This window comes from Meles meles, chromosome 13 (genome assembly GCF_922984935.1).
Source record: "Meles meles chromosome 13, mMelMel3.1 paternal haplotype, whole genome shotgun sequence".
Taxonomy (NCBI): Eukaryota; Metazoa; Chordata; class Mammalia; order Carnivora; family Mustelidae; genus Meles; species Meles meles.
The window spans coordinates 82640783-82660502 of NC_060078.1; the positions used below are offsets into that span (position 1 = coordinate 82640783).

Genomic DNA, 19720 nt, shown 5'->3' on the forward strand with positions numbered 1-19720 from the left:
TGACATGGGGCTTGATCCCATGGCCCTGGTATCATGGCCTGAGCCAAAGTCAGACGCTTAACTGACTCAGCCACCCAGGCGCCCCCAGGCAATGGAGTGTGCTAAGTGGAACTCTGCTATTTGAACCCCATTGGGCCAGCATTTTCATATAACTTCATTTTTCTTTTGAACATGGAAGTGCTGTAAACTCAGCTATTTAAAAAAAAACAAACATCGGGGCGCCTGGGTGGCTCAGTGGGTTAAAGCCTCTGCCTCCGGCTCTGGTCATGATCCCAGGGTCATGGGATCGAGGGATCGAGTGCCGCATCAGGCTCTCTGCTCCGCAGGGAGCCTGCTTCCTCCTCTCTGTTTGCCTGCCTCTCTGCCTAGTTGTGATTTCTCTCTGTCAAATAAATAAAATATTAAAACAACAACAACAGAACCATTGCTGCCGCAAGGTTGATGCTGTTGTTGGTCAGAGGACAATCTGTTGTTCCTCTGTTTGTTTTCTCTGATTATAGCACTTACACAAAACAATGTTCTTTTCTTGTCCCCAGTGATGGACGTAACAGATATCATAAATGGGAAAGTAGACGACGAAGACAAGCAGCACTTCATTCCCTTTCAGCCGTAAGTACGGAGCCGTCAGAGCATCGACGAGATAGAACATGGAGAACATGTGTTTGTAGTTATTCTCTTGGAAATTAAGTTTATAAATTCAGTACCAATAGAGATTGCTTCTGTTCTAATAATGAAGAATTTGTGGAATCCCTGCCGTCGTGCATGGCATTTTTGTAGCCCCAAGAATCTTGGGTTACAGTTGCTTCATGGTCTCGCATGGAGAAGTTTTGCATGTGTTTCAGGGGAGTCACCTTATATCATACGGGACACACAGAAATACCCTTCTGTGACCATGCGTGTTTCTCTGCATCATGGATGTTTTCTAGTAGCTATTCACATACTCAAAATACAGTACTTTCAAATTCATCATGGGAGGTGGCTCCTTTTAAAATAGAAAACTGAATAAAATAGTGATGAATTGTTTTGTAAGGCGAGAAAGAATGCTGGAAGCAAATAGTCATGCTCCTGATTTTCTGTCTCTGGTTGCTTCGAGTGGACTGGGTCTGTGCTCGCCACTCTTAGGCGAGCACCTGTGTCTCCATAAACCCTAAACTAGGGTTTATCTAGTTTGGAAGCTGAGTGTGTGAAGAGGTGCGGGAAGCTTAGAAAACATTTAGAGGAGATTTGTTAAATTGATTCTCTAATTGGAAGTTAGATCCCATGGAAATGGTCGAAAGAATCGGTTATTTCCTTGGAGAGTAAGGTGAGAGAGTACCTACGTAACAGTCTGCAGCCATTTCACTGGGCACTTCTCCATCTCAGACAGCCGTGGAGAGGAAGAGGTTTAGAGTGGTTTAAGATAATCAGAAGAGACAGTTTCCTCCTGGGGGTGGGAAGTCTTAGAAGAGGAGACCATAAGGCGCGTTGGTATGACCTGTCAGAGTGCTCCGCCTTCTGCCTCTTCTCACTTCTGCTTTTACTTAAGTGGTTCCATGCTTAGAACAAATTTTATTTTAGGACCTGTACCTTGTGTTCAGGTGTTGGCTGAGGAGGCTTGGAGGCTGGTGATACCCAGCGTGTGGCTGAGCGAGTCTCCCTGGGGGTAAGGTGGGCTGGAGCGGTGAGCTACGCTTCCCTTTGTACCACCCCTTCTTGCATGAGGGATCCCTGCACTCAGCCCCAGGCTGGAGAACCACCGGTTTAGGATGGGATTAGAGTGGTTTTCTTCGCAGGCAGGTGGTCTAGTCAGAAGGAAAGTCTAGTCTAGGAAATTCCACAGTCTGCTCAGTGGACATTTTTGTGATCTTCCCAACGTGAGACTAACTGAAAACGCTGCATTAACCAGCTTGAAATGGGTGTCTGGCTACACACAACTGGAGACACAGGTGTTTTGTGGCTTTATTCTGTTAGAGTTGCTCTTCTGCCCAATATGGTAACTTTCTGTCCAGTATGGTAATCACGAGCTACATGTGGCTATTTAAATTAGTGAAGATTGAATAAAAGTAAATACTTTGTTCTTCATTTACACTAGTCCCATTTAAAGTGTTCAGTACCACAGGTAGCTGGTGGCTACCGTATTTGTCATTACGGATCTAGAGCATTGCCATCACTGCAGAACATCCTGTTGGATAGTACTTCCTTGTAATCACATCCAGTGAATATAGTTACGAGGATAGTTACCAGTTCTGCATGATCTGGAAGTTTCCTCAGTAAACAAGGGAAACATCATCTTTGAACATGGGCAGATATTGAGGTAATAAATAAAATATACCCTTATAAAATGGTAATATTAAGTTGCTTCTTTTGCCCTTGAGAAATAATGTAGCCCAGTGCTGATTTGAATGCTGTTTTATCTATTAGACCTCAGAGTTTCCTGATGCCCTGATGTACCACTGAGTTGAAATTACCTGTTGCCTGCTAGTATCTTCTGGGAAAAGTCAAGGAAAAAAAAGGAACTGTGGGTTATTGTTTGAAAAGTTAGGGGATTTATTAGTTTTAGATTCCCTAGTCTAAATTTCAGTGGGACATGTTAGGAGTCATCTGAAATAGCATATTGCCACCATCTTTTTCTGTCTTATAGCAAAACACCTATTTTAAAAAATACTGTTACATGTTCAACTCTTATTGTAATTTGTGACTCCTTGCTCCATTAAAAGAAGACTAATACACAGATTAATATTTCCAGTGCTGGAAACAAAAGAGCAGCATGATTTTAATAGCAAAATAAGCAATGAAACCAGTTCTTTGGGAAATGCCATGCTAATGAAACCGTTTTTTGCTCCATTAAAACTGATTTATTATATCACAGGATAAGTTTTAGGGAAGGAAACACAGAGTACATCTTTTTCTTTCTGTCTTTTTTAACTTGGTGAAGTAAATGAAAGCAGTCCTCAGCTCTCTTGAGTGATGTGGGCTCACGTGATAAATAACACTTGGCCTTGGTTCAGGAAATGATTTTAAGCATTAGGCACTTGATGTCCATTTTCTTGCTCTCATTGCATGCTGTGCTTTGCTGTGCTACGTGGTATTTCTCTTTGCACGTGGTGCCTGTTTGTACTTACCTGTTGGTTTTAGTGTAGCTTCTATGAACAACTCATGGTCCACGGGACCCGCAAATGTTGATGGTTTATATTCATAATTGGGTCACAGTTTGACCATTCAGACAGGGTACTTATGTTCTCCAAAGACTGTGCCATTCTTCTCACACTTAATTATCGGAGGACACGTTGGGTAACACAGGTCGATGGAGCAGAGTGGTAGGTCGTCACCCAAGTTCCCCAAGCAATTAAGTTGTAGGGATCTTTTTATTTTGGTCTTCATTTTGCTTTTCCCTTTGGACCACCTGCCCCTTGACCTATGCCATGGTCAGGAATTATTGAAATTGAAGAAACAGATCTAAACATTCCTTGCAATTAAATGCTGTCCAACCACATTATTTTCAGATAAATGCCCTTTTTTATTATCTGGTAGAAACGGAGTGGAGACTTGGTGCATGTTTATGTCTGGGGATAGGGTCGACCTCGTTTGCTTTACTTCTCTTGTGTGGTTCAGCATTTTCCTGATCAATGCTCTTCCCTGTCTCTCTTGTCACCTATCCTGTCCTTTGTCGTGCGTTGATTCATGATGACTCTCTCGCATTCGGTGACGATGATCTCTTGTGTTCCCTTGTTACCGTGACCTCTGGGTCTCTGTGCCCCTTTGTCTCCTGTGGTCTTGGTCGTCCCGTGCCCTCCAGGCTCGCGTTGGATGACGCCATTCGACACAAGCCGCTGAACATGTCATCCCGTTTTTCACCCAGGGTGGCAGGGGAGAATGACTTCCTTCAGACTGTTATAAACAAAGTCATTGCTGCCAAAGAAGTCAACCACAAGGGCCAGGGTATGTATTCTGTTGTTTTATTGCTACAAATGTTCACTTATTACATGAACTTGGGACAATGCTGTATGGTTTGCATTTTAGTTTGATGATCGTGATGGTGGTGATGATGATGAGGATGCTGCTGCTGATGGTGGTGATGGTGCTCCTGGTGGTGATGATGTTGGTGATGAGATTGGTGATGATGATGGTGGTGATGGTGATGTTAGTGATGATGGTGGTGATGGTGCTCGTGGTTCTGATGATGGTGGTGATGAGGATGGTGATGATGATGGTGGTGATGGTGCTTGTGGTTCTGATGATGGTGGTGATGAGGATGGTGATGATGATGGTGGTGATGGTGATGTTAGTGATGATGGTGGTGATGGTGCTTGTGGTTCTGATGATGTTGGTGATGAGGATGGTGATGATGATGGTGGTGATGGTGATGTTAGTGATGATGGTGGTGATGGTGCTTGTGGTTCTGATGATGGTGGTGATGAGGATGGTGATGATGATGGTGGTGATGGTGATGTTAGTGATGATGGTGGTGATGGTGCTTGTGGTTCTGATGATGTTGGTGATGAGGATGGTGATGATGATGATGGTGATGGTGATGTTAGTGATGATGGTGGTGATGGTGCTCCTGGTGGTGATGATGTTGGTGATGAGGATGGTGATGATGATGGTGGTGATGGTGATGTTAGTGATGATGTTGATCATGGTTCTGGTGATGTTGGTGATGAGGATGGTGATGATAGTGATGATGTTGGTGATGGTGCTCATGGTGGTGATGTTGGTGTCGAGGATGGTCATGATATTGTTAGTGATGGTGATAATGATGATTTTGGTCATGGTGCTCATGGTGGTGATGATGTTGGTGATGAGGATGGTGATGATGATGATGTTAATGATGAGAACGAGGATGGTGGTGGTGGTGATGCTGCTGATGGTGATGGTGATATGGGCAGTGTTGGGTCATGATCTACATGGACAATGGATGTACAGTGTATGGAGGTTTTCTCGCTGGTCCCTCTTATGAACATGGCTGAGAGCCAACCCCTGGATGAGTGGGGGAAGGCTGAGTGGGACACAATGACATGTTTGCAAAGAGTCCAGAGTTGATGAGACTTGGAAGCAAGTAATTTGTTTGCCTTTCTGAGTCTTCTCCAGCCCTCCCCTCTCCTCCCAGCCATTTTTGAAAGCACATAAAGGATTTTACAAGAGAATACAGTCACTGTCCACTGGTTGTTACTCCATCTTTGCTGCTCAGAGAAATATGGAGGCACCGGACACAGCCCAGCTCTGCGTGCACCGCTGACTCTCCCTTCCATGCCCTTGTCACATGCTTGGTCCCAGCACATGGTTTCCTGGGCCTCTCCTTCCTCCCCCCAAAGCTGTGGCTTTATTTTGGAGATGAATCTCTCTTCAGTTTTGTAATGGAAGGGATTTTTCCTCCTGACTCCACCGTCTTGCACTCATCGTTTTTAATCCCACGCTGACAGGTTTCCCAGCAGCTGACCTTCTGTTGACAGAGGCAATGAATCAATCACCGGGGGCTGGTGACAGTTGGCACTCAGGCTGGCCAGGACCACTGCCAGAAAACAGCTGTTTACGGAGGCCTAGCCTCTGGCTCTAGGGCCTCTGGCTCTAGGGCAAGTCACCTTCAGAACGTCTCCTACCTAAGGCTGCTCTCAGCTGCAGTGGAGAACCCATTCTTTGGTCCTCGGTTAGATGCAGACTTACGAGAAACTCAGTAGAGCTTAACTGGCTAGACCTCGACCTCTTTCATTGTACAGTTATCTTATGTCACTAGCTTTTTAAGAAATGATTCTCTTGCCTCATTTCCCATTGTTATAAAGGAGAGTATGAATTGAGTTTGAAGAACATTCTGGAGGAGGGAGAAGCCTTTGGCTTTCTCTGATATGAACCAGCCAGCCCCCTCCCTGATAAACAACAACAAAACAAAAACCCCAACTAAAGCATTAATGAACTGTGGCCTCTGTTGACAGAGTAGTTTAAGCTGACCTGGGACCCACCTTCTCATCAATTACCAGCTCTCTGATTTGCACCTTAATTGAAAACCATAGGGAGATCCAATTAAAGCTGTTTTGATTAGAGCCAGCCTCAGCCTGGGAGCACCTGCCCCCAGACCCCAGGCTTCCGCTGGATTGAATTTCTCGAAACACTGTCCCAGAGTTACACAGGAGAAGTGGAGCTTGGTGTCAGGCCAGCAGGAGGACCCACAGCCAGGCTCATGGGTGTTGGGGTGCAAACCTGTGTCCCCAGAGCTGAGAGCGGGGGGCCTCAGTTCCTTGAAGTCCAGGAGGAGGGGTGTTTCCAGGTCACGGTGAGAACTAAGAGACAAGAACATTGTTTTTTCAAGGGGACCCCAGGTGCCTTCCTGAACTGAAATGCCCCTGGGCAATGTTGCTGGCTGGTTTTTAGATTGTCCTTGAAGCTGAAGTGAATGTGTCTCTTGGGGCCCACTAGCAAGCCTGCTTCTGTGTGTAGCAGGGAGACCCGAGAGAGAGAGAGAGAGAGAGAGAGAGAGAGATAACGCTGTGAGGCGTGTGGGTTTGCCCCCTGGTGCTCCGTGTTTTCACCAGTGGTGACCCACGCTGCCCCTGGTGATGTCTGCCTGCCGGTCGGGCTGCAGTGGAGTCCCGGGCAGCGGAAGGGATGGGAGGCGGGCACTCTTCACAAAGAACCGGGGAGCTTCCCATGCTCATCTGTTCTGAGCTCCTCTCTAGGCTTTGGCCCATTTTAGGTTGATGTCCGCATGTTTATTTGTCACAATTGACATTTTTTATGTTTAGCCCAAATTATCCTGAACCCTGACCCCAGAGGTGCTGGGTGTTTAATGTGGACAGTGAGACTGCAGACACACCCGGACCTGGACCTCCGTTTCTATTGTTTGCCATAGAATGTATGCTAATCTCTTTGGTTTGTAGCTACTCTGGTTAAGCAAAAGTCAACCTAGAATGCACTTTTTCTTTGGAAATTGGCCTTATTTTCTCCTTTGAGGAAAGTGTTTTAAACCCAATGTAATCAGGAGAGCTTAATCTCCGTGTTTCAATTGTGTTATAACAAATTGAATTGTGTCATTAAGTTACTTCATTTATGAACTAAGACAGTTGAGCAGGCTGGTGTTTGTGGGAAAGAAGAGGTGTCGGAAAGGCGGCAGGAGTTCTGCGTGGTGTTATTACATTGCTCTGCCTCTGACCTCTGTAGGTGACTACCGCACCACGTCCTACAGGGCCTTGTGAAATGTCTTCGAGTCCCATTCATTCTGGGGACATGCATTGCTTTGGCAGGTTTTGGGGGACTTGTGTGAGATTTGAGAGCCTGTCTGCAGCACCCTGGTGTCCCCAGTAGGGATCCCGTGCGACTGTGTCACCTGCTCTGATAATCTCCCCTTGCGTTTCTGTGGGTGTCCCTTTCATATGGCTCTGCTCTGCCAGAGGACGCAGCCATGGGTTCAGTGCCTGGCCCTTCAAGGGACCTCGCCTGCAGGTCCAGAGTATCACCAGCCTGTGGCGCTTTTTTGGGAATTAGAAAAAGAGTGCCCCTCCTCTGGATGGGTGGGGAGTTGCAGGCAGTGCCTAGGTACGCAGCTTGGGGAGCAGGAGTGGTGGTTGGGCTTAGCTCCCACTCGGCTTTCTTTGCCGGAGCCTTGTGGCAGGGCACGTTCTTTTTTTCACAGATTTATTTCAGAGAGAGGCTTACAGAGATAGTGTGAGAGAGAGCATGAGTAGGAAGGAGAGGGAGAAGGCAGCCTTCCCACTGAGCAGGGAGCCTGATGTGGGGCTCAATCCCAGGATCCCTGAGATCATGACCTGATCCTAAGGCAGATGCTCAACCGACTGAGCCCCCCAGGTGCCCCTGCAGTACATGCAGGAGCCATGAGATATGGGCCCTGTTCTGGTGTCACACCTGACATCATCTTAGGGACCTCTTTTTATTGGTTATGCTTCTCTCCTCTTCCTTCAAACCCTCCCTCTTATGATTTGGAGTTTTAGATTCTGAAAAGAAACAAAGGAAAAACTATGAAAGGGAAGGAAAATACCACGCATGAAACAGTCTACCTTAGGTAACACATGTGTTTTTGTTTTTGCCTCTTTTCTCTCCCAGTTTCTTAACAGAGAGGCTTATGCCTCCTCCCTCTGACCTTCGTTTTCTGTTCCTCCTCTGTCCTTCTCCCATCAGCATTGCCCCTCCCAACCCCCTGGCATTAGCAGGGTGCACTCGCTGAGGTCTGCGGTAACACCCGGCTGCTCTGTGCCAGGACACTGCCCTGTTGCCCTGTTCTCTGGGCTGCATTTTGTGCCAGTGGCCACACTGTGCCACCCCTCTGGGCTTTCCATTTTCTCCGGCCTCTGATGTCTTGTGTGAGCTTTATTGTTGGGAATTTGGTGCGTAGTTCAGGGCCCTCTTATTTCTATCCTTGCTTGTGCTCTCACTGTTCAGGACATGGCCGGGGTGCAGGGTTTTCTGGCTCAGGGATGGGTATCTCCGGCACCTGCTATTGGCCGTGCCCACGGCCCTCCCCTGTGGCCACCCCTCCTTCGTCAAGTTCTGGTTTGATCTCCACACAGGCCTCTCCACCCCTGCCTCCATAGTGTTGCCTGGGTTCCTGCAGTGGCTTCTCTGCTGGGATCCTCACTTGGCTCTGAACTGTCCCCGCTCACACCTGCTCACGACCCCCACACGACCCCCAGAGTACTGTCAAGTGGGGTCCTGGTACTTGCTTCTCTTTCCAGCCTCCCCATTCCTTCAGATGGGGCAGTTCCCACCATGGCTGATTGGGCCCCGCAGGGTTGGGACCCTGCTGTCTTCCGAGTCTCCTCTCACGCGTCTCCCGCTGCGGCTCAGGTCATCCAGCACCCGGGTAGGCACAGGCCTGCACTCTCCTTGCTTAGGGTCAACTCATCTCCTGATCTCTTATGATGTCCCTTTGGGAGAGCCTGAGTGACCCTCAGGATCCCCATCTTGGGGATATACTCTCCAGGTGCCCTGGACTTTTCCTTACAAAGCTCTTGGCCATTGCATATTTCACTGAGCCTGCAGGTTTAGTATTTTACTCGTGGGACAGAAGCTGAGTCCCTGGTGAGGATACAGTGAATGTTTGCTCTGTGTCTGCCGTGCCCAGTAGGTACTTACAGACACTTCTCAGTAGATCAGAGGGACTGTCTAGATGGCAGCAGGAGAAGGCTTCACCACCTGGCACAGAAAAAAATGTCATCAGTGACTGTGGGCTTTCTCAACCACAAGTGATGTAGGTCTTAGCAGAGGAGGGATTTTTTTGGGCCGTCTGATAAGAGACAGGAAGCTCGAGAAAAAGGGTGTGAGGTTTGGGGTTTCATCAAGCAGAATGGCTCTGGGCAGCAGCAGCCTCAGGTGATGCTACTCATGTGGGACCATCAGGTGTCTCCCAGTACTACTTGGAATGCACGTTGGTGGACAGAGTGTATAGTTCTCCCGTTGGCCTCCTACTGAAGGCAGTGTGTTGAGCTGAGTGGTGGTGAATGGTCCCTGCTCCCTGGAAACATGCATCCTAGGGGAGGAATAGGCTGGACAGACAGACAGATAAACATACACACACTAGTAGTGTTAATGAGAGCAAATGCCTTTGTATTCTTATGGGCACTTAGGGTCCTGCAGGGCCGAGTGACCAGAGAGCAAGCAGGCCAGCCGTCCAAGGTCCCAGGGATAGACACCCGGATGTGTCAGCTGACAGCGACAACCTCCCTTCCCACCCGGAAGCGAGGCTCTGTCTTTTGAATGTCTGAGAGAGCCATGCACCTGATTTGTCTTCCACCTTTGATTCTGTTAAAAAGTGCCTGCTGTGTTCCCTCTTTTTACTTCCTGTGTGCTGGCTGTACAGCAGTATTTTCCACAAAATGCAACTCTGGCTTCACATGGTAGAGGGAAAGGTTGGCAGATAGCCTCAGCTCACAGCTGGCAGCAAGTTCACCGTGTTCTCTGCGTGGCAGCCCTCCCGTCTAGCTCGGGAGTCTTCACTTGCCCTCCTTGGAGGGAAGAACCAAGTGGGGGGCAGAGCATTAGTTCTCCTTCGCTGTGATGTCATGCCACAGAGGGACCAGGCTTCCTTGGCTGTGCGGGAGCTGGCTTGCTGGTGGCTCGCAGCCCAGCCCCGTGCTGCCCACCTTCTGGAGAGTCTGTGAAACTCCGTGGGTTAGGGAAGCTGTGCATTTACCTCGTGAACTTCACTTCCCGTGCTGTCCTCCTTCTGGGGACAGTGGAGAGGAGAGTTTTCTCAAGCACTCCTAGAAAAATGCTTCTTCCTGATTATCTTCAGTGCCTGTGAGAAGAGTCATTGGTTCTGGGTAGGTGCCATGCATCCCTGCTGCTCATGTGCCTTCACCAAGGCGTGGGGCCCCTCCAGGGTAGGGTTTGTTACCCCTGCTAGTCAGATGCAGGGGATTCCCCTGTGCCAGCTACCTTTCCCTAGCCCCTCTCTTTCTCTTTCTCACGCGCCCACGTTTTCTCCAAAGATGTTGACTTGTTGACTCGTGAATTACCAGTTGCTCATTCACTGAGGTTTTCCTGAAAAGGTTTCCTGCAATAATCTTTCAAAAATTTAGAAGATAAAACATGACTCATGTGTCCATTGTTTTTCTAGGTTTGTGGGTAACACTGAAATTACTTCCTGGAGATATCCATCAGATTAGAAAAGAGTTTCCTCACTTAGTGGACAGGACTACAGCAGTGGCTCGGAAGACAGGGTTTCCGGAGATAATCATGCCTGGTAAGAACTGATTCCTTCTGCACTCTGGGTGTGGTGTAGACGTGGATGGCGTTTGGGGAGCTTGTGTAGCTGGCTGCAGGGTGCAGTGTGGGGACGGTGTCCTGGAGGAGTTCTGGCAAGCAGAGGGAGGTGATGTATGAACCCCAGAATGGTTGTAGTTCTTCCCTGCAGGCAGGAGCTGAGGCCAGACTGAGAGCTGACCACCTGGGTTTGGGCTGTGGGGAGGTGGCTTCTCTTGGTTGTCTTAACCTACTGGTGCGATTGACTTTTGGTGGCATTGTATAAGGACAAGTGAGGGAATGGGTGTTTCTAGAAACCCAGCCCTGAGAACCTGAGGTGGGTTTCCACCACCAGATGGCATGAGCATCATCATTCCTGTAAGCAAACCCTGTGTTACCCTTAATCTAGAAGCCTTTCAGGTTATCTCTGCCCCATATCGTCTGGTGAAAAGGAAGAGTGGGAGTGAGACATTCCCCCGAGCCTGGCTGCCAGGCTACCGGAGCTGGGTCGGGGAACCCAAGGTGTAACGAAGGGCAGTGGAGCATGGGGCCCTTTCAAGGGCCCTGTGGGCTTCACTTTAGGTTCCGCTCAATGGATCAGTCGTGGTGGTTGGTTCACTGTAGGATGAAGGCAGCACTTTGATGATGGTAACGTAGGTTCACAGTGAGGGTCCTGTAACTGCTTTGGAATCATCCAGAACGTGTTCAGAGTTAAGGGGCACAGTTTAGGTAAATGGACCCTATTATGTTCCAGACTCTCAGGGTCGGTTGTGGGTTAAAAGTCTCTTCACCGCTGTGGTCCCCAGCCTCAAACTTCACCTTCAGCCCCGAGGTGAGAATGCAGGACCTGGAGTCTGGCCTCTGTTTGGAGCTGTGCCAGGGCTCCTCCCCGACCTTGCTCAGCTGTGCTCTGCTGCTCTGAAGAGAGTAATGATAATTCCTACCCGTAGGGCGGGTTGGAGTTGGGATGCTGTAGTGGGTAAAGTCACAGAAGACACCAGGCCAGCTCAAATGGCTGAGCCCTAAGCATAATCACTGGCGCACGTCGGTGAGCGACGGACACAGCCTCTGCTGCGTTGTCTCCTGTGCGTATTGACATTGTCCTCTGGGTAACGGCTCTGCTGGCTTCCATGTTCTTCCCAGACCCTAGTGTCCTAAAGGAGATAGTGTGCTTCGGACCCAGTGTTGCCCAGCAGGGAGCCTGGGCGTCCTGCAGCCTGGCCTGCTCAGGCCCTTGCCCCCACGGTCCCCGGACAGCGCTGGGCTAGGCGGTGGGGTGTGCACATTAGCCACCTAGATGTCTGCACCTCCCAGTGGCAGGGGTTGTAGGAGGGAGACAAGGACACCGGACGCGTGTCTGAGTAGACATCTGATCAAAACAAGGAAGGAGGGGCAGCAAGTGAACGTTGACACCTGAAACCTGCTCAGTTCCTGTTACTTATTAGTACCGCTCAGGCTCGGTAATGGATGTTAAGCTTCTTAAACCAATAATGGAATTCCATGTAAAGATTAATCTCATATTTACATAATACTTTTCAGTTTCCAAATAACATTCATATTAATAATCTGATTTGATCCTCACGAGATCCTGGGCAAGCCTGTGAATATTTATCCTTTATATCTGTGGGATACTTTTTGGTTTGCTGATAATGCTCACGGAAGTCTACACGTTGGTGTTGAACTAATTGCGATTGAAATTAAGCTGTAGCCTAAAGTTACATAACTAATGAGCAGTAGAAATGGGGCCACACCACCACACATTCAAGGACTCCCCATGGTGTCCCTTTAAGGGCCCTGCTGCACGTTCCAGGAAGAGCTGTCTGCTTACTGCGTTCCCTATCAGAGCTACTGGTTTGTGTAGCGTAGGGTAGGTGGGGACATGTTCCTTCTGCTTCTTCTATCTCTCAGGGCTGTTGTGGGTCATTGCGTTCTCTGGCTGGTGAGTTGAGGTAAAGGCCATCTCAGATTGGTTAGGCTGGTACGTAGCAGCTTACTCATACAGGAGGAAAGCATGACCTCCAACTCGCTGTGAAACCAAGGGATACCTTCAGAGGGTGGGAGTCAAGTCTGTGCACAGCAAATTAATTTGGAGCTCTTAGTGGATGCATTGCTTGCACGTGGACTTGAGATGAAATTTATAGATTAGGATGACATTGGCATTCGTCTTGGGTGATCTGGGATGGCCTCATGTTCAAAGGGAGGCCCAGGAAACTTCTAGCTTGTACTGGTCATATTTCCCTTTATAACTGACCAACCTAAAAGGTAAGTCTAGATCTCTAAAATAATCTCCACATGGATTCCTGCAGAAGCCTTGCAGCTGACTGTTGTTCAGCGGGTTCTGTGTACTGAGTTGGGAGTTAGGGTTCCTGTAGTGTGGGACTCTAGGTAGAGGGAGCCACCATGTTCTCTATGGCCAGGGAATCATCGGCAGGCTGTGGGTACCGCATGGTACCCTTGGGAAAAAGAGAGAGAGAGAGACAGCCTGGGGTGTTCTCACACAGGTCCCCAGCCTTTAGCTTGGTAGGACCTGTGCATTGTTCCCATCTTGTCCTGTCTTATGGAGATGTTTTTCTTTCCTTCTTTCTCTCTCTCTTTCTTTTTTTTTTTTTTAAGATTTTATTTATTTATTTGATAGAGACACAGTGAGAAAGGAAACACAAGCAGAGGGAGTGGGAGAGGGAGAAGCAGGCTCCCCACTGACGTAGGGCTCGATCCAGGACCCTGGGATCATGACCTGAGCCGGAGGCAGACGCTGAACGAGTGAGCCTCCCAGGCTCCCCATGGAGATGTGTTTTACAGAGATGTGCATCTCCTTCGCAGGTGGGAGAGCCTGCTGTGTCCCCTGTGCTTTTCTGCCAGCTTTTCTGCCTTTCTAGGAGCCACTGGAAATCCTGCAGGTTTTCTGAAGGATCCTGGTGGGGAACAGAGTTTTCCCCTGAGCCCAGAAGGTGGCAGGAAGCCTGCATGAGGCAGAGGGAGTGTGAGTCCACCCACGCCTGCTTGCAATTCCTTCCTCCCTAGAGTGAGAACCTGGGGCCCTGCAGGCCTCCACCGAGGGCAGTCTTGTGAGTGTGCATCTGTGGGCCTCATCTGCCATAAATAGGGTCTCACTTCTGGGCCGGCCCTGCATCTGGATGTCTAGGCCAGTAGGAGAGTGAGACCATGGGTGCACCACCTCCCTGCCCCAGCGTGTCATGGCCGTCTGGCTGATGAGGCCTTTAGGAAGCTCTGACAGCCCTTTTTGATTATAGGTTTTGTGCTTTGGTAGAATGTGCAGGCTGAGGGGTCCTGCAGATCTACCCAGACTTACTGACTGTTCAACGTCGGGTGGCGTGGGAGGTTCAGTGACTTGTCTGCGGCCGCTCAGGGCTTGGTGGCAGGTGTTGGCCTGGCAGCTTTGCCTCCTGCCCCAGCTCTGGGCTCCATCGCTCTTAGCTTCTCGCACAGTCAGTATTACTGACTGCAGCCGTGCTCCCTCTCCCAGCAGTGACAGTGGCTGCAGAAACAACCCACTGGGATTATTATAATAATGACTTTTAAATGAAGGCTTAATTTAATAGTTGGAGACATTAAAAGCCCGAATAGAGCAGAAAAAAAGAAAGGAAGAAAACAAGAATGCAAGGGGACTTGTTCTTGGCCCATACTGGGCCATTTGCTTCTTTTGATGGACCGGTTCCTCACATCTCCTGTGGGAGGGCAGGTGGGTCCGCGGGGGATGTGACCAGACACACAGCTGAGGGAGAAGCACTGGGTAGTGATGCTTGCTCTAAATCATGCGGCTAATGAAGCTTGCTAAGTTTTCCCAGTCGGACCATTACCAGGGGCCTCACAGGCTCTCAGTAGGAAGCAGCATCTTGAGTTTACTTGTGTATGGGTTTTGTTTTTGTTTTCACAGTTTATGGCCCATCTCATATTAAAACACACAGGTCTGTTCTGATCCTGACAGCTGCCCACCAGGAGAGAAACTTCTCTCTTAACCAGCTCCTAGTCCCTGATCCCAGACATTAACTCAGAACCTTGGCGTGTGGCTCTAATTCTTGATCAGCTTCTTGTTCAAGTCCTTGGAATAATGTAGAGGAAGCCAGCATTACTCTTTGTCATCTGAGGTGTGCCACTGATGGTGTGATGATCTTGGGTCACCCGTATACTGAGAACGCAGCCTGTGGTCCACCACGCGATGGTGATGGGAGTCACGCTGGGCCAAGGACACTGGAGAGGGGATGGTCACTGCAAACCCATCGGCGGCATTCGAGTCGCTTTGGGCATGAGCTACCCACTGGTGAAGGACCGTGCAGATAATTCAGGACCTTGAAGTTTCTCCTCCTACTTGTGATCTTACGATGATGATGCTGAAAACTGTTTTTGTCATGTGTTTAAATGCTGAGACTGTTTTGTAGAAAATATTTTGTAATCATATACAGTATTTATAGTTCTTTGCTAGGATTGGTAGCAATTTCAAGTGTTGCAGAATTCCCCGTTATATTATCAATAATGGATTGGTTTTAAAGGTATAATTTTCCCCCCAGGTGATGTTCGAAATGATATCTACGTAACATTAGTTCAAGGAGATTTTGATAAAGGAAGCAAAACCACAGCAAAGAATGTGGAGGTTACAGTGTCTGTTTACGATGAAGACGGAAAACGGCTGGAGGTATTTATTGTTGCAAAGCTATATCTGTGGTGTTGAAACTTTATTTTCCAAGTGTTTTCTTGGCTCTGCTGCAGAATAGGAAAAGACATAGCTGAGGCTGTTTGATCCCATTTCTGGGGATAAGAGTTTACTCTCTACCTCTTTCTCCAGCTCGCCATAAAGGGCTGGCGTCCTCGGGGTCCTGGCTGTCGCCTGCCTTGAGAGACCCCTGTGGTCCTGAGCCCCTATCACAGGGCCTCACTTGCCAACATAGACCCAAGTCTCAGAGGTCTCGTGGTCACACTAGAAGTTCAGACACCGTTATTATCACCATCTGAGAGATAGGGAAACTGAGACCTGGGGAGATCTCGTCCAGGGTCAGAGAGTTAAGGGGGGGTTGGACCTGGATTTTGAATCTGGGCCTCTGACCTTGTGCTCTCCCGGGTGGTGGTGGTTACCATGGTGGCCTGCAGGACTCGGTGTGCTGGGCGAATCTCAGGGATCGTGACCTCCTCTGATGACTGGAGGCCACTCCAGAGCAGGTGTCCCTGCCAGCTGCCCCTCTGGACCCCGAGGAGCAGACTGGGCTCCTCTGGGCTCACGTATCTGAGAGCAATGCCCTGTGTGTGCACCTGAGGCTCAGCTGTGCCAGGAGGTGAGGGCGGCATCCTTTTTGTGTGCGTGGCCCATGTCCAGGGTCACTGCCGGGTGGTGCTGCCCTTGCCACTTGGGCTTTATTGGCATAGCTTCTGCTGGAACCGAGTGGTCCGTTTATGGCTGGTAGAACGGGAAGGAGCGTTGCCATCTCTTTCTCGCCTCTAGCTCTTCATCCTGGACCTACCGAGTGAATCCGGCAACTTCCTGCAGATCTGAATGTGAAGGCTGTTAGGGGTGAGGGTCAGAAGGACGGAGGACAGTGGCATTCCTATACTGATAGCCATCAAGATGCTGGAATGTCTGCGAGCGAGACTGTATGCTGGCCGCGGCGGCTCCAGATGGATCTGTCCTTCCATTGCTGGGAGCATATTCCATTTGTGATGGGGTTTATTGGCATTCCTGTAGTGCTCTGCTTAGCTCATCTAATGGGGGCGGGAGGTGGGGAGATGGATGCAGTGTCAAGCTCTATGAGGTCTGATGTGAACTCTTTATGCCTTCTTTTAAAGCATGTGATTTTCCCGGGTGCTGGTGATGAAGCGATTTCAGAGTACAAGTCTGTGATTTACTACCAAGTAAAACAGCCACGTTGGTTTGAGACCGTTAAGGTATCATTTACATGGTCATTTTATCCCATGGGGTTGATTATGAAATGCTCATTTGTATCCCAAGGAAGTCCCCAGCTCCCACCCAGCCCGGGGCTGCTCGCCAGCGGGCACCCTGAGCAGGCCGAGGAGCTCTCCCCACAAAGTCGTTCAAGGTTGCTAAGGAACCATGCCGGCATTTCTTGGAATACATTTACTCCCACCTCCTTTTGGACATAAAAATAGGACTTTCATGGAGACAAATGACAAAGTCCTTTAAAGATAGCTATTATCTTTCTCTTCCCGGGTCTGTTATGTGTGTGGCATGCTATCCTTACACCAAATGGGAAAAAAGAGAGGTGACAGTGTATGGAGGGCGTCGCCGGGGAGATGGGGCCCCGTCCCTGGGTGACGCTGCTCTTCGGACGCGGCTCTCTGACATCAGCACGGCAACCCACCGTGGCACACCACAGCCCGCGTGCCAAGGGCTTGAACCTTGGGAAACCCAGCCTGGGGTTGGCCTTAGAAGACAGATAGTAGCTAGGAGAATTGGGGACAGTCTTCAGTTAAAGGCAGCATGCATGGGGTCTGTCTTCTTTGATTGCTCGGCACAACAGGAAGGCTTTCTTCCTGCTGCCCGAGGGCAGGTCCCTGCAGCTGTGGAGGGGCTGTGGACACCTCCAATAAGGGCTACTAGGAACATGGCAACTTGTAAAAAATAGACTTGAACAGTGAGGATGTGAACATTTATGAAATCTTCTGCTGTCTTGCAGAATTGCTTTGGCGTCCCTTGCAACATTATCTTGTTTAAATTTTCCAAAAGCATTTTGCCTCTGGGAAAGTCCCGTCGGGGATTAGGCATACAGTATTTTCGTCCCTGCAGGGAGGAAGTGCGCAGTCGCACAGTATCTCCAGTTGAACAAAACCATTAATGTGAGAAGATACGGTACAGGTGCTGAAACCTTTTTCAATTGCACAGGTGGCCATTCCCATTGAGGACGTCAACCGCAGTCACCTTCGGTTTACCTTCCGCCACAGGTCGTCCCAGGACTGTGAGTAATCCTTTGATTTTAGCCTGAGTTGTTTGCAAGGGGAAACTGGGGGAAAGCTCTATGGGCTGCACTTGTCACTTGTTCTGGATTGTTCTAGAACTAGGTGATCCTAACAGATGCGGTTTTAATCCTTTAGCTCATTTCCATGTTGACCTGTGTCTGGAAGGTGTTATTGACTCTTTTTCACTGTGAGGCTGACATGAGATCTTAATTTTCTTCTGACGTTTCCCTGCTGCTAACTCCTGTTCTTCTTCTGGTTCTTCTCTTCCGCGTGACTGTCTAACGCTGTCCATTCATCAGAAAGTCTCTGAGATACAAGTAGATTTCAGAAATCGGCTCTTCATGAGTCAGAATGGAAAACCTCGAGATCTTTTTTGTGTTTGTGGGTAGCCCCCATGTCTGGCTTCAGACTGCGCTTCTCTGGTGGGAGATGTTGGTATAGTTGTGACTGATGCTGAGAAGAAGGGAAGAACTGGGGTTCGGATTCCTACCCTTCCCCTACCCTTCCAGAAGAGTTCTTTATCGATGACTGGAGTTCCCCTTTCACGTGCATTCTTGTCTGCTAAGGACATAGCCCTGTGCTACACACTAAGACATCATGACAGACAGCTGCATCCCTCCTTGCCCTTTGTGGGCTGTACCCCCAGGGCAGTGAGCTAACATTTGGGACAGTAATGCCCAGCAAGATGGACTGCATTGTGTGTGCTGTTGCTTTGAAGGGCAGGGTGGTCTGGGGGCCATGTTTATCACTTGGGTGGGGACCACTTGAGTGGGGGGTCCTCTGCCCTGGCTCTCTGGAGATGCTTCATCCGGAGGATAAGTGCCTGCGGGTCTTGACCAAGCAGGATGGAGGCTACGGAGCCCGTGGCACGATGTTTGGCATAGGGGAGAGGGGGAGGCCTTCAGAAGCCACTCGTGTGTGGTAATATGTCCATCCTTCGTGCTGTTTCTGGAAGGGGGCCTGCCTGACCTGGGCCCTTTCCCAGGTACAGGGCTCGCACAGGTAGGGGGTGCAGGAGAGTGAGTGCGTGCGCAGTGGCATGAAGCGGGGGGAAGGTGGGCCTCACTGTGCGGCCAGCAAGGAGCCAGGACCCCGCTGTTGTTGAGAAGCTCTGGGGAGGTGTGTTCCTGCGGTCCGCAGGGCTGCTGTGTGCAGAGCGCACATGTCAGCCTGAAGACGGGCTGTGGGGGGGACGGGGCAGGTGGATCTGAAGCATCATCCCATCCTCTGTCCCTTCCCAGGGCTTCAGCAGAGCAGGGCCCTAGCTAATGAGGGGTTGGGGTTCAGGGAGACGGGGAAAAGCAAGGTGGCGAGGGCTAGGCAGCGTGGGAAGCAGTCCCCAATCACGGTGGACTTGCCTGACGGCCAGAGCCAGCCCGCCAGGTGGAGGGCCGGGGTCTGCTGGTTGTGCATGGCCCTCCTGGGTGCCCAGAACCGTGGGGTAGGAACAGTGACTTAAGCATGTGAGCTAACATTCGTGTGCTCTTACTGTGCCGTTTGGATCTGTCCTCACCCATGACAGTCCCGTGGGCCCTCACTGTCTCACTGTGGTCATTGCTCTGCACTTCCGGTGGAGGAACCTGCAATTCACAGACCCCAGCTCAGTCCCCAAAGTCACCCAGTTTGTCAGTGGGGGAGCTCGGGTTCAAACCTGATCTGTGTGCTTGAGTGTCCCACTCCCGCACCTCGGGGGTGTGGCGAGGCCACTTACGTCCTCTGGTCTTAGTTTAGCTCCTGCTGTCTACACCTCACAGAGAAGATCCTCTTTCCAGATTTTAGTTTGAGATGAGTTGTGAGGTCAGCCTGGGAGGATCACGGAGCAGTAGACAAGGGTGCGGGTGAACGGAGCGGGGTGCGTCATGGGGGCCACTCAGGGGAGGTCATTCCTTGCCCAAAGCAGGGAGTAGGGGGCCGGGTGGAACTGCCGGGAGGGAAGAAGGTGGGAGCACTGGCGGAAGAAGGTGTGAGCACAGAAGGTGGGAGTACTGGCGGGCAAGGAGAGAGTTCTAGAATCCACAGAAACTTGTCTTAAAAGGCACGCTCGCCCTTTACAACGAGCTTGTTCTCTCTGGTTAATAAATTACATTAGGGCAGAGGGATATCCTCTGTAGCATTTTAAGTTTCAAAATCCTTG

At 49.8% G+C, this 19720-nt stretch overlaps 1 protein-coding gene across 3 annotated transcripts in view; it reads left to right on the top strand.

Moving 5' to 3' along the window:
- Positions 1-19720, top strand: part of DOCK1 (dedicator of cytokinesis 1) — a 489703-nt gene that overhangs the window by 81615 nt on the left and 388368 nt on the right. For 2 of the 3 annotated variants that reach the window (XR_006821218.1, XM_046026751.1), the window contains exons 11-16: positions 537-609; positions 3776-3918; positions 10541-10666; positions 15192-15316; positions 16459-16557; positions 17513-17585. Coding sequence is in view for 2 of the 3 variants with exons in the window: in XM_046026751.1 (XP_045882707.1) it covers positions 537-609; positions 3776-3918; positions 10541-10666; positions 15192-15316; positions 16459-16557; positions 17513-17585 (639 nt within the window). In the remaining variant the exon portion in view is untranslated. The remainder of the gene's footprint in view (positions 1-536; positions 610-3775; positions 3919-10540; positions 10667-15191; positions 15317-16458; positions 16558-17512; positions 17586-19720) is intronic. The other variant, XM_046026752.1, reaches the window with a different exon arrangement.